Genomic DNA, 12,729 nt, shown 5'->3' on the forward strand with positions numbered 1-12,729 from the left:
CTGCATACCTTACAGCATGCTCCGCATACCATGCAGCATGAGCCGCATACCTTACAGCAGGGGTGGCCAACCTATGGCGCATGCGCCAACAGTGGCGCATTGCACGATTACAAGTGGCGCACTTATACCCCAGAGATAATTTAAAAACCAAGCCTGCTCATAAAAAAATAATACCAAAAATACTGCTGATTATTACAAAAAAATGCAAAAATAATTTAAGGGGACCTTCAGCTATGTCCTGCATTTTTTTTCTTTTAGTTATTCAAAATACACCATTTCTATGTATGTGTTAGATTTTAGACATATATAATACCTTAATCATATACCAACGTTACAGAATACATTGAAAAAATCATATTACTACGAGAGGCCTTTGATAGTCGTTTTAGTGATTTTGCTGAAGAAGATTGCATGCTTACATTTACAAATTTATATTCACTTACTGAATATAACATTCTGAAGATGCCTAGTATTATACAGATGGAGCTTATTGGTCTAAAAGCAAATTCAGTGCTGAAGAGTAAATTTAATGAATTTGCCTCACTCCCAAGTGCATCTGAAATGCTTATTTTTGGCAATTATAAACAAGTGAACATTTTCCAGAACTTAGAAAATTTACCCAAAGTTATGCCTGTAGCTTTGTAACAACATACAGATGCGAGCAAATATTTTCATCCATAAAAATGTTCAAGAAGTGAGGTCGCGACTATCCGATTCAAATCTGAACTGTCTGTCGCTCTCAGTTACTAATTTACCTGCTAGTATTAAAGATTTAGTGAAAGCAAGGCAAAGTCAAAAGTCTCATTTAACATAGTTATGTTTATTTTTCCTGCATGTGAAATTACTTTTCTTTAAAACTGCTAATTATGTTCATATATTTTTATTAGTACTTTCAGGAATAACTAATGAATATTATCAATGCAAATTCAGTGTCAATAAAGTAGTTACGCTTTACTTTGTATCCATGTTAAATCATTTCCTTTACAGCTGCTACATCTGTCCGCACGCGCACACACATTTATATATATATATATATATATATATATATATATATATATATATATATATATATATATATATATATGTATATATATATATACATATATATATAAATATGAATATCTATATATATATATATATATATATATATATATATATATATATATATATATATATATATATATATATATATATGTATATATATATGTATGCATAAAGACATATATATATATATATATATATATATATATATATATATATATATATATATATATATATATATATATATATATATATATATATATATATATATATATATATATATATATATATATATATATATTATATATATATGTATATGTATAAAGGTATATATATAATATATATATATATATATATATATATATATATATATATAGATAGATAGATAGATAGATAGATATCATATTATTATTATATGTATTAAAGCCAAATTGAGAGGGGTTTAAAGTTTGTGTGGCGCATCTGAATTAGAAGTGAAAAAAATTGGTGCATGGTAAACAAAAGGTTGGCCACCCCTGCCTTACAGCATGCTCCGCATACCATACCGCATGCTCCTCAACCCACCGCAGCCCCTCCCACGCTCCAGCACTCTGCTTTTGTTGTTGCCAGCTCCCACACTCCGACTGCGGAGAAGGTTGACGATGCACCCGTGGGCCTACACCTCCCACGGTTGTGCGCCCGGCATGGCTTCCTGCTCTCACACTCTTGTTGTGAGAGCTCCTCCACCCATGCACTAGTCAACCCTGCCAGATGTATGATGACTCCCACACACAGAGCACTCCGTTGCCGTGCGTGAGCTACCACAAGCTGCCGTGTTTTGACACGGTGTGTCAGCCTCCGCAACACACTGTGGTTTCCGCCACTCGCCAGCAGTAAACTAGTCAGTCAGGAGTTGAGGCTTCCCCACACAACTTTGGTTGTTGCCAACTCACAAACTGTCATACAGTTACATGACGTTGCCTTCTGGTCTGCTACTTATACACCAGTGCTGTATGTCCTCACGCTCCTGTTGTGGTTGACAGTTCAGTTTTTGACAGTTCACAGACTGTCAAGCAGTTTCATAACGTTGCCTTCTGGTCTGCTGCTTTTGCACCAGTGAAACCCTCACTGAGAGAACCTAGCTTTTCTCGGATATGGTTCCTGTAGATGAGAAAGTGCTGTTCTCCCTCCTTCTGATATTCCCTTGAGGACTCTGTCATTTGGAGAGGAGCCTTAAGCTGCTTAGCCTCCTATGGACTTTTATTTAAGCATAACATGCTTCCAGGGAGGGTAATGGTTCCGCTTCAGTCGCTAACCCCGTCTGTTGCCACACCTGCTCCCATAGACCTTGAGCTTTGTTGCAAGACATGCAGTCCAAGCTTAGTCCTTGATAGAGGATTTTTTTACGGAGTCAGTGTGTCACTGGGAAGACGTTCAACAACCAGCAGAGGTGACTTGTTGTGACGCAGTGCGGCAACCTCAGCAACCCGATAAGGAGTTGTCTGTACTACCCAGACAGTCTAGACAGTTTCGGGTTGTCGCTGTACTTCCTCGCTTCCCCATGGTTGACAGTTCACAGACTGTGCAGCAGTACCATGATCTTGTGTCCGGCTCCGTCAGACGACTGGCTTTTAAGAGCTCCCACAAGTCGTCGCTGTCTGGAGAATCTCAGATGGACTATGGATCTGACCAAGGAACTGGGCCTCCTGGTCAATTTAGAGAAGTCCCAGCTCGTCCCATCCCAGACCATTGTCTACCTGGGTATGGAGATTCAGAGTCGAGCTTTTCGGGCTTTTCCGTCGGCCCCAAGGATCAACCAAGCCCTAGAATGCATCCAGAGCATGCTGAGAAGGAACCGATGCTCAGTCAGGCAGTGGATGAGTCTAACAGGGACACTTTCATCTCTGGCCCTGTTCATCGAGTTAGGGAGACTCCACCTCCGCCCCCTTCAGTATCATCTAGCTGCTCACTGGATAAAGGACATGACGCTAGAGACGGTCTCAGTTCCTGTTTCCGAAGAGATGAGGTCTACTCTAACGTGGTGGAAGAACAGCTTTCTTCTCAAGGAAGGTCTACCTTTGGCTGTTCAGACCCCCGACTGCCGTCTCTTCTCGGACGCATCAGACACGGGCTGGGGTGCGACATTGGACGGACAGGAATGCTCGGGAACATGGAATCAGGAGCAAAGGACACTTCACATCAATTGCAAGGAGTTGTTGGCGGTTCATCTGGCCTTGATAAACTTCAAGTCCCTCCAGCTAAACAAGGTGGTGGAGGTGAACTCCGACAACACCACAGCCTTGGCTTACATCTCCAAGCAGGGAGGGACTCATTCGAGGAAGTTGTTCGAGATCGCAAGGGACCTCCTCATCTGGTCAAAAGATCGAAAGCTCACGCTGGTAACGAGGTTCATTCAGGGCGATATGAATGTCATGGCAGATCGCCTCAGCCGGAAGGGTCAGGTCATCCCCACAGAGTGGACCCTTCACAAGAATGTTTGCAGCAGACTTTGGGCCCTGTGGGGTCAGCCAACCATAGATCTGTTCGCTACCTCGATGACCAAGAGGCTCCCGTTGTATTGTTCTCCGATTCCAGACCCAACAGCAGTTCACGTGGATGCTTTTCTGCTGGATTGGTCCCATCTCGACCTGTATGCATTCCCGCCGTTCAAGATTGTCAACAGGGTACTTCAGAAGTTCGCCTCTCACAAAGGGACACGGCTGACGTTGGGTGCTCCCCTCTGGCCCGCGAGAGAATGGTTCACAGAGGTACTGCAATGGCTGGTCGACGTTCCCAGGACTCTTCCTCTAAGAGTGGACCTTCTACGTCAACCTCACGTAAAGAAGGTACACCCAAACCTCCACGCTCTTCGTCTGACTGCCTTCAGACTATCGAAAGACTCTCAAGAGCTAGAGGCTTTTCGAAGGAGGCAGCCAGAGCGATTGCCAGAGCAAGGAGGACATCCACTCTCAGAGTCTATCAGTCTAAATGGGAAGTCTTCCGAAGCTGGTGCAAGGCCAATGCAGTTTCCTCAACCAGTACCACTGTAACCCAGATTGCTGACTTCCTGTTACATCTAAGGAACGTAAGATCCCTTTCAGCTCCTACGATCAAGGGTTACAGAAGTATGTTGGCAGCGGTTTTCCGCCACAGAGGCTTAGATCTTTCCACCAACAAAGATCTACAGGACCTCCTTAGGTCTTTTGAGACCTCAAAGGAATGTCGGTTGTCCACTCCAGGCTGGAATCTAGACGTGGTCCTAAGGTTCCTTATGTCATCAAGACTTGAACCTCTCCAATCAGCCTCTTTTAAGGACCTCACATTAAAAACTCTTTTCCTCGTGTGCTTGGCAACAGCTAAAAGAGTAAGTGAGATCCACGCCTTCAGCAGGAACATAGTTTTCACATCTGAAACGGCTACATGTTCTTTGCAGCTCGGTTTTTGGCTAAAAACGAGCTTCCTTCACGTCCTTGGCCTAAGTCGTTCGAGATCCCAAGCCTGTCCAACTTGGTGGGGAACGAACTGGAGAGAGTACTTTGCCCAGTTAGAGCTCTTAGGTACTATCTAAAAAGGTCAAAACCTTTACGAGGACAATCAGAAGCCTTATGGTGTGCTATCAAGAAGCCTTCTCTTCCAATGTCTAAGAACGCAGTTTCTTACTACATCAGGCTTCTGATTAGGGAAGCACATTCTCATCTGAAGGAAGAAGACCTTGCTTTGCTGAAGGTAAGGACACATGAAGTGAGAGCTGTGGCTACTTCAGTGGCCTTCAAACAGAACCGTTCTCTGCAGAGTGTTATGGATGCAACCTATTGGAGAAGCAAGTCAGTGTTCGCATCATTCTATCTCAAAGATGTCCAGTCTCTTTACGAGAACTGCTACACCCTGGGACCATTCGTAGCAGCGAGTGCAGTAGTAGGTGAGGGCTCAGCCACTACATTCCCATAATCCCATAACCTTTTTAACCTTTCTCTTGAATACTTTTTATGGGTTGTACGGTCGGCTAAGAAGCCTTCCGCATCCTTGTTGATTTGGCGGGTCGTCAATTCTTTCTTGAGAAGCGCCGAGGTTAGAGGTTGTGATGAGGTCCTTTAGTATGGGTTGCAGCCCTTTATACTTCAGCACCTAAGAGTCGTTCAGCATCCTAAGAGGACCGCTACGCTCAGTAAGGAAGACGTACTTAATAAAGGCAGAGTAATGGTTCAAGTCGACTTCCTTACCAGGTACTTATTTATTTTATGTTATTTTTGAATAACTAATAAAATGAAATACGGGATACTTAGCTTCTTTGTTAACATGTATGCTGGTCTCCACCCACCACCCTGGGTGTGAATCAGCTACATGATCATCGGGTAAGATTAATATTGGAAAATGTTATTTTCATTAGTAAAATAAATTTTTGAATATACTTACCCGATGATCATGAATTAAAGAACCCGCCCTTCCTCCCCATAGAGAACCAGTGGACCGAGGAGAAAATTGAGTTCTTGTTGACAAGAAGTACTTGAGTACCTGACCACAGATGGCGCTGTTGAGTACACCCCCACCTGGATAGCGATCGCTGGCGTATCCCGACCGTAGATTTCTGTCGGGCAACGGAGTTGACAGCTACATGATCATCGGGTAAGTATATTCAAAAATTTATTTTACTAATGAAAATAACATTTTTAGTCCTTTATTCACGTGTCTTATTTTCTCAATCAAAATCCAACCATGCAAATTCCCTGATATACTAAGTGATATTAAGGTCCTGTAATTCTTACAGTTGTCTTTATTACCCTTATCGTTATATCAATTAACAATTTATCCTCTAACCACTCATTTAGAACCTTCCCCTAGACATATCTTAATCTCAGGCCAGCCACTTAATCACACTATCACTGAAGCAATGCAACATCTGACTTGTATTCCTGTCAACCTTCCTTATACCCCTATACCTCGATGTTGTAAAGTGAAGACGTGTTATCGCGGTGCTCTGTCGAATTCTCTTCCTGAGCTGTGTTTCAACTTACTGTATATTTTTTGTTTGTGAAACCTTTGAAAATATTAGTTAACCTTATGGAGAGACTAAAGTAAAAAGTAAAAGTACACCATGGCTGGTTGTCCCCTGTGTGGATTGTTGAAGGGAGATGAAAAAAAGTGTATTAGATGTGGCTGTAACATGCTACCACAAGAAGCGTGTGTTTATAGAGGTAATCATCAGTGATGAAGATGTAACAATCTTGCAATGGATTGGTCCACAGTGTGTAGATGAAGCCATTATGGCCAAGACACCTTTATTAAAATGAAGGAGGAAATGAAAATGAAAGATCTTTATATAAACGAACATGGAGAGAAAATAGCTGAATTAGAACGCCAACTCACTTTGGATGCAGCAAATTCCATCCAGACCACTGATCTCACTGAGAAAGTTGATAATTTAACGATGAATATGGAATCAATTAAGTTAACACTTCAAACACTGATGGACGCAAAACAAGAGAAAATGACAGATGCTGACAAAGTTAAGGCAACAAAATCTACTAAAGCATCAAGTAAAATCATCGACAGAAAAAATTAGTTCGAACATGCACTCAAAGACATTCCAATTCGGTCAACTTCAAATGGAAGTTTTGTTGTAAACTTTGCTGACAAAAAGATTAGAGAGGAAGCAGCAAACAAGATTCACACCATGGTTGCCGATACTGAGACGAGGAAAATTGGAAAACTAAAACTTAAAATAATATGTAATGTATGTAATGATGAAAATTAAGTAGTAAATGCTTTAATTCAAAGAAATTTTTGCCTGGACTATATCCAAAACATAGAAGAGGTTCTCCTTGGAATCGTCTACGGAACAGACTATTCTTGCCAAAATTGAACATTTGCTGCAACAGGAAAAATTCAAGATTCCACAAACCTTTTAAACTGTACAACAGATGCTTTTGCTGCCTTCACATCGGAGCTCACAGCATCACCATGCTGAACAATGCTATGGATGCTAGTTATTTTCTTGAAATATTCAAACCAGGCATGGCTCATGTTGAATGTTTCTTTTTCTTTATCTGCTGGCATACCTATTCCTTTTTAACAAAGTCATCATACAATACCTTTGCTTTTTCACAAATAATTTTCTAAGTAATTGTATCTCCTGTTAACTGCTTCGCATTGATCCAGACGACAAGCAAATTTTCTAAATTATGAAGGACACATAGTCATTGTTTTGACAATGTAAGCACCCACTTTTGCAACATCAATTTCTTTGATTACTTTTTTTGAGAATCATAAAAATTGTTGATGTTGTACAAATGTACATTTTTCGGAGTCTGCCCCACATTTACCTTGTTCATGCTTTTTGATAATTTCTGTTTTCACCTCCATGGTAATCATCTCCTTACTATGTTTCTTAATCATCTCTGGGGTCATTGAATATATTCTGTACTGTATTGTTATTGTTAATTTGTTGGTGAACAACAGTAATCACCATTCGATAAAGAGAAATTCTATCAGACTAGAATTAATTTAATTGGAAAATTATATACAGTACCAGTAGTTTAAAAAACTTATCCATCAAAGTTTTTTATCCTAAACATCTTAAATTCTTAAATAATGTTCATCTCCCAAAAATTAAAATACCTACAGTTCATAAACTATCTTTTTATCTCAAAACTCCCTTGATATAATGAATACTTTCAACAGGAACTATGCAAAATCATATCTACCGACTGCGGATCCTGAACTATGCCCTGTAAAAATTTCTTAAAAAAATAGCATATGGAGAACTGAAATTCCATCTTTATATGAAGACAAGAATCTTCCATTTTGAGTGGACCAAAATATTTACAAAGCTATCGCCAGCAGTATGAGATAAGTTAGTTATGACAGTTGTGGAGTGTGTGCATCCTTGAAAGAGTAGACACTGCACTCCAAAAGTGTACTATATTCTGTATGCTACTTGATGAGACACATTAGCCATGTGTTTGGGATATGGAATACAAATGCCAATCAAAGTGTATATGGTGCCATATGTATGCTGTAGTACTCATATAGATGAGTATGGGATAGTATTGCTTTTAGTAACAGAGGAAGTATATTATTCTTGCTATCCAAGCTACAACCCTGGTTAATAAAAAAAGGAAAGGATATAGAAAAGTTACAAATAACCTGAAAATGAGGAATAAGGAAAATTAATTTAGGATCAGCCACATTACATAGATAGGTGATATATAAACTATAAAACAAGACTTTTGTCTGCCTGTTCAATAGAAAAAAACTTGCAGCAATCTTAAGCTTATGCAGTACCACCAATTCAATCACCAGATTAGGAAGATCATTCCACAATCTGGTCACATCTTAACTAAAACTTCAAGAACACTGTGTTAGTATTCAGCCTTATCATGAAGGCAAGATTATTATGACTAACTGGAGGGCTCAGTCTGGGAAAATAAGGGTACGAAGTATAGTCAGAATTATGAAAAATCTTATGCAACACACACAAAGATTAATATCTAGATCATGGATAAGGAATTTAATAGACCATACTTTTTATCAAACAAATTATTGTGAGTCAGCAGCTGAAAACCAGGCAGGGAAATGATATTCAGTAAATGGACAAGGCAGAAAAACAGTATTCAGAAAATGGTATAATCTATATATCTATATACCAAGGCACTTCCCCCAATTTTTGGGGATAGCGGACATCAAAACATGAAAAAAGGGGCCCTTTCCTCTCTACGCTCCTCCCAGCATGAGGATGGACTCAACCGAGTTCGGCTGGTACTGCTAGGGTGCCACAGCCTACCCTCCCTTGTCATCCACCACAGATGAAGCTTCATAATGCTGAATCCTCTACTGCTGCTACCTCCGCGGTCATCCAAGGCACTGGAGGAAGCAGCAGGGCCTACCGGAACTGCGTCACAATCGCTCGCCATTCATTCCTATTTCTAGCACGCTCTCTTTCCTCTTTCACTTCTATCCTCCTGTCACCCAGAGGTTTCTTCACTCCATCCATCCACCCAAACCTTGGCCTTCCTCTTGTACTTCTCCCATCAATGCTTGCATTCATCCCCTTCTTTAGTAGACAGCCATTTTCCATTCTTTCAACATGGCCAAACTACCTCAACACATTCATATCCACTCTAGCTGCTAAATCATTTCTTACACCCGTTCTCACCCTCACTACTTTGTTCCTAACCCTATCTACTCGAGATACACCAGCCATACTCCTCAGACACTTCATCTCAAATACATTTAATTTCTGTCTCTCCGTCACTTTCATTCCCCACAACTCCGATCCATACATCATAGTTGGTACAATCAGTTTCTCATATAGAACTCTCTTTACATTCATGCATAACCCCCTATTCTTTACCACTCCCTTCACTGCCACCAACACTTTGCATCCCTCATTCACTGACGTACATCTGCTTCCAATCCACCATTTGCTGCAACAACAGACCCTAAGTACTTAAACTGATCTACTTCCTCAAGTAACTCTCCATTCAACATGACATTCAATCTCGCACCACCTTCCCTTGTCGTACATCTCTTAACCTTACTCTTACCCACATTTACTCTGAACTTCCTTCTCCCACATATCCTTCCAAATTCTGTCACTAATCGGCCAAGCTTCTCTTCCGAGTCTGTAACCAGTACAGTATCCGCAAACAACAACTGATTTACCTCCCATTCATGATCATTCTCGTCTATCAGTTTTAATCCTCGTCCAAGCACTCGAGCATTCACCTCTCTCACCACTCCATCAACATACAAGTTAAACAACCATGGCGACATCACACATCCCTGTCTCACCCCCACTCTCACCGGAAACCAATCACTCTCTTCATTTCCTATCCTAACACATGCTTTACTACCTTTGTAGAAACTTTTCACTGCTTGCAACAACTTTCCACCAACTCCATATAACATCATCACATTCCACATTGCTTCCCTATCAACTCTATCATATGCTTTCTCCAGATCCATAAACGCAACATACACCTCCTTACCTTTTGCTAAATATTTCTCGCATATCTGCCTTACCGTAAAAATCTGATTCATACAACCCCTACCTCTTCTAAAACCACCCTGTATTTCTAAGATTGCATTCTCTGTTTTATCCTTGATCCTATTAATCATTACTCTACCATACACTTTTCCAACTACGCTTAACAAACTTAATACCCCTTGAATTAGAACACTCATGCACATCTCCCTTACCCTTATATAGTAGTACAATACATACACCAACCCAATCTACTGGTACCATTGACAACATAAAACACCTTAAACAATCTCACCAACCAATCAAGTACAGTCACACCCCCTTCCTTTAACATCTCGGTTTTCACACCATCCATACCAGGTGCTTTTCCTACTCTCGTTTCATGTAGTGCTCTCCTCACTTCCTCTCTTTTAATCTTTCTCATTCTCATGTCCCATCACTGGCACCTCAACACCTGCAACAACAATTATATCTGCTTCCCTAATATCCTGAACATTCAGTAAACTTTCAAAATATTCTGCCCACCTTTTCCTTGCCTCCTCTCCTTTTAACAACCTTCCATTTCCATCTTTCACTGTCTTCAATTCTTGAACCAGCCTTCCTTACTCTCTTCACTTCTTTCCAAAACTTCTTATTTTCTTCATATGAACGACCCAATCCCTGACCCCACCTCAGGTCAGCCGCCCTCTTTGCCTCAGTTACCTTGCGCTTTACTTCCACATTTTTCTCTCTAAATCTTTCATACTTCTCTACTCTATTACTCTGTAGCCACTCTTCAAATGCCCTCTTTTTCTCTTCCACTTTTACCTTCACTCCACCATTCACTACCCTTCCTCATGCTGCCTCCAACAATCTTCTTGCCAAGAAAGAAATAAACATATAAAGTAAACATTAGAATTATAGTGAATGTAGACTTCATGAATGTATATAACATTTAATACATGCCACTAGGAACCATTATAACATGCAGTATACAGTTCATGGCTCTGCACACACATGTATATGTAATGATTTTATTTTATATCTAAAATATACCACTATAAAGTCTCCCTTCCTTTTTCTCTCTCTGGTGCCCACTAAAATGGTACCAAACTATGACATCAATCTATAATATTATGCTGTAATTAATTAAGGAGGAAGAGAGCAGCAGTATAGAGACCAAAGGAGAATGAAATGAGCTCCTTTTGAATATATTAGGAAATAGCTTATTGCAAAAGTTGTGACATGGCTAAAATGTTCCAATTTTGCCCTAGAGTAGGCTCTGTAATTTATATGTAGAATAAATCAAAAGCATACCTCTGAATCAACGTAGAATAAGATTAACACAAACCAAGCAATAAAACATAACATTTCCCACTATGTAAAAAGGCCAAGGAGTCAAACATGGGAGCCAGCCATAGTTAGGGGCGAGCCAAATAAATACATAGGTGTGTATTAAAATCACCCCCTAGTGCCCAAAAAACAAAGCAGATCCTAATTCACTCTTTTTAACTTGAAAGTTGACTTATTATTGGTAGACTTAATAGGGAGAACAGGGGTTTTCATGGTAATAATTATCATCAATATGGCATTGAAGGTGTGAAAGGATTTTAGAAAGCCTGGAACCTGTAGGTAAATTTTATATACATGGAGCCCAAACTTGCTCATTGACACATTAGCCTTAGGACAGTGAAGGTAATATTTTTTTGGTATATCCTATTGGATCCCCTGTTCTAGCATAACAGCAAAGTTTTTGGGTTCACACAGTTCTTAACCAAAAAATCTATGGTACTTTTCATTGATACTGTAATTTCTTTTATGCAGCGTCACAAGGGTAATCATACCTACTGGTGTTGTGCTCTTCGAACCAAATATAAACGATGTAGAGCAACCGTATCCCAAACAGGTGATGATTTTAAAGTTGGTGGATTGGACCATTGTCATGATGTGAAACAAGGAAATGTAGCTTCACGCATATTGTCTCACAAGGTAAATTATTTTGCATTTATTAAAATGTCCAAAATTTTGTGCCAAGAACAAATTAGAATAAGCAGAGTAACTTAGTTTCTAAAGCAAAATGTGCCAATATGTAGGTTAAAAACTTAGCTAGATTTTATAGGAGAACAATGCTGGAACAATATATTTTTAGTACAGTAATCCAAAATTTCATTTGGGAAATGTAAATGACAATATTTTTTTTTAATTCTCAGATCAAACAGGAAGCTTGCAAGGATTTCAGTGCACCTGCTTCTACGATAGTTGATAAAGTTGTTTCACAGTGTATAGACATTGATAAGCCAGACTATGATACTCTGTTCCACAATAATTTGATACGCAAAGCCAACAGAGTTCGACAGAAAATGAAGCAAGATACTTCTTCAAGTCTAGATTTTGAGGTATGAATAAATGTATCTTCCAGTATTGTACATTAATTTAAAGCATAAGTTTAGTACAAACTACTGTTTTACTCACTTTCTAACTGCCATTTAATGTAATGATGGCTCAGTGACTAGAGTATCATGGTTTGATATTTAGGTATGATTGAAAGGGCATTATGTCTATGAACTTCCCTTCATGTTCATGTTGCTTCACAGGCACAAGGGTTGTGTGCAAATGTGGGCGATGCTACTTTTTGACATGGGAAAAATCTATTTTTGGGCTCAAACCAAGTTGTCCTGATGGAAGTTCCTCATTGGCAGCTTCTACTTGGGATATTTCTGCGAGTTATATACCAGAGAAATTTTACC

At 39.6% G+C, this 12,729-nt stretch overlaps 1 protein-coding gene across 2 annotated transcripts in view; it reads left to right on the forward strand.

The window, feature by feature from the left end:
• LOC137631762 (uncharacterized) overlaps positions 1-12,729 on the forward strand; it is a 334,578-nt gene that overhangs the window by 238,457 nt on the left and 83,392 nt on the right. For both annotated transcript variants that reach the window (XM_068363705.1, XM_068363704.1), the window contains exons 7-8: positions 11,807-11,971; positions 12,193-12,378. In XM_068363705.1, the coding sequence (XP_068219806.1) occupies positions 11,807-11,971; positions 12,193-12,378 (351 nt within the window). The remainder of the gene's footprint in view (positions 1-11,806; positions 11,972-12,192; positions 12,379-12,729) is intronic.

Source organism: Palaemon carinicauda, chromosome 40 (genome assembly GCF_036898095.1).
Source record: "Palaemon carinicauda isolate YSFRI2023 chromosome 40, ASM3689809v2, whole genome shotgun sequence".
In the NCBI taxonomy this organism is placed as follows: domain Eukaryota; kingdom Metazoa; phylum Arthropoda; class Malacostraca; order Decapoda; family Palaemonidae; genus Palaemon; species Palaemon carinicauda.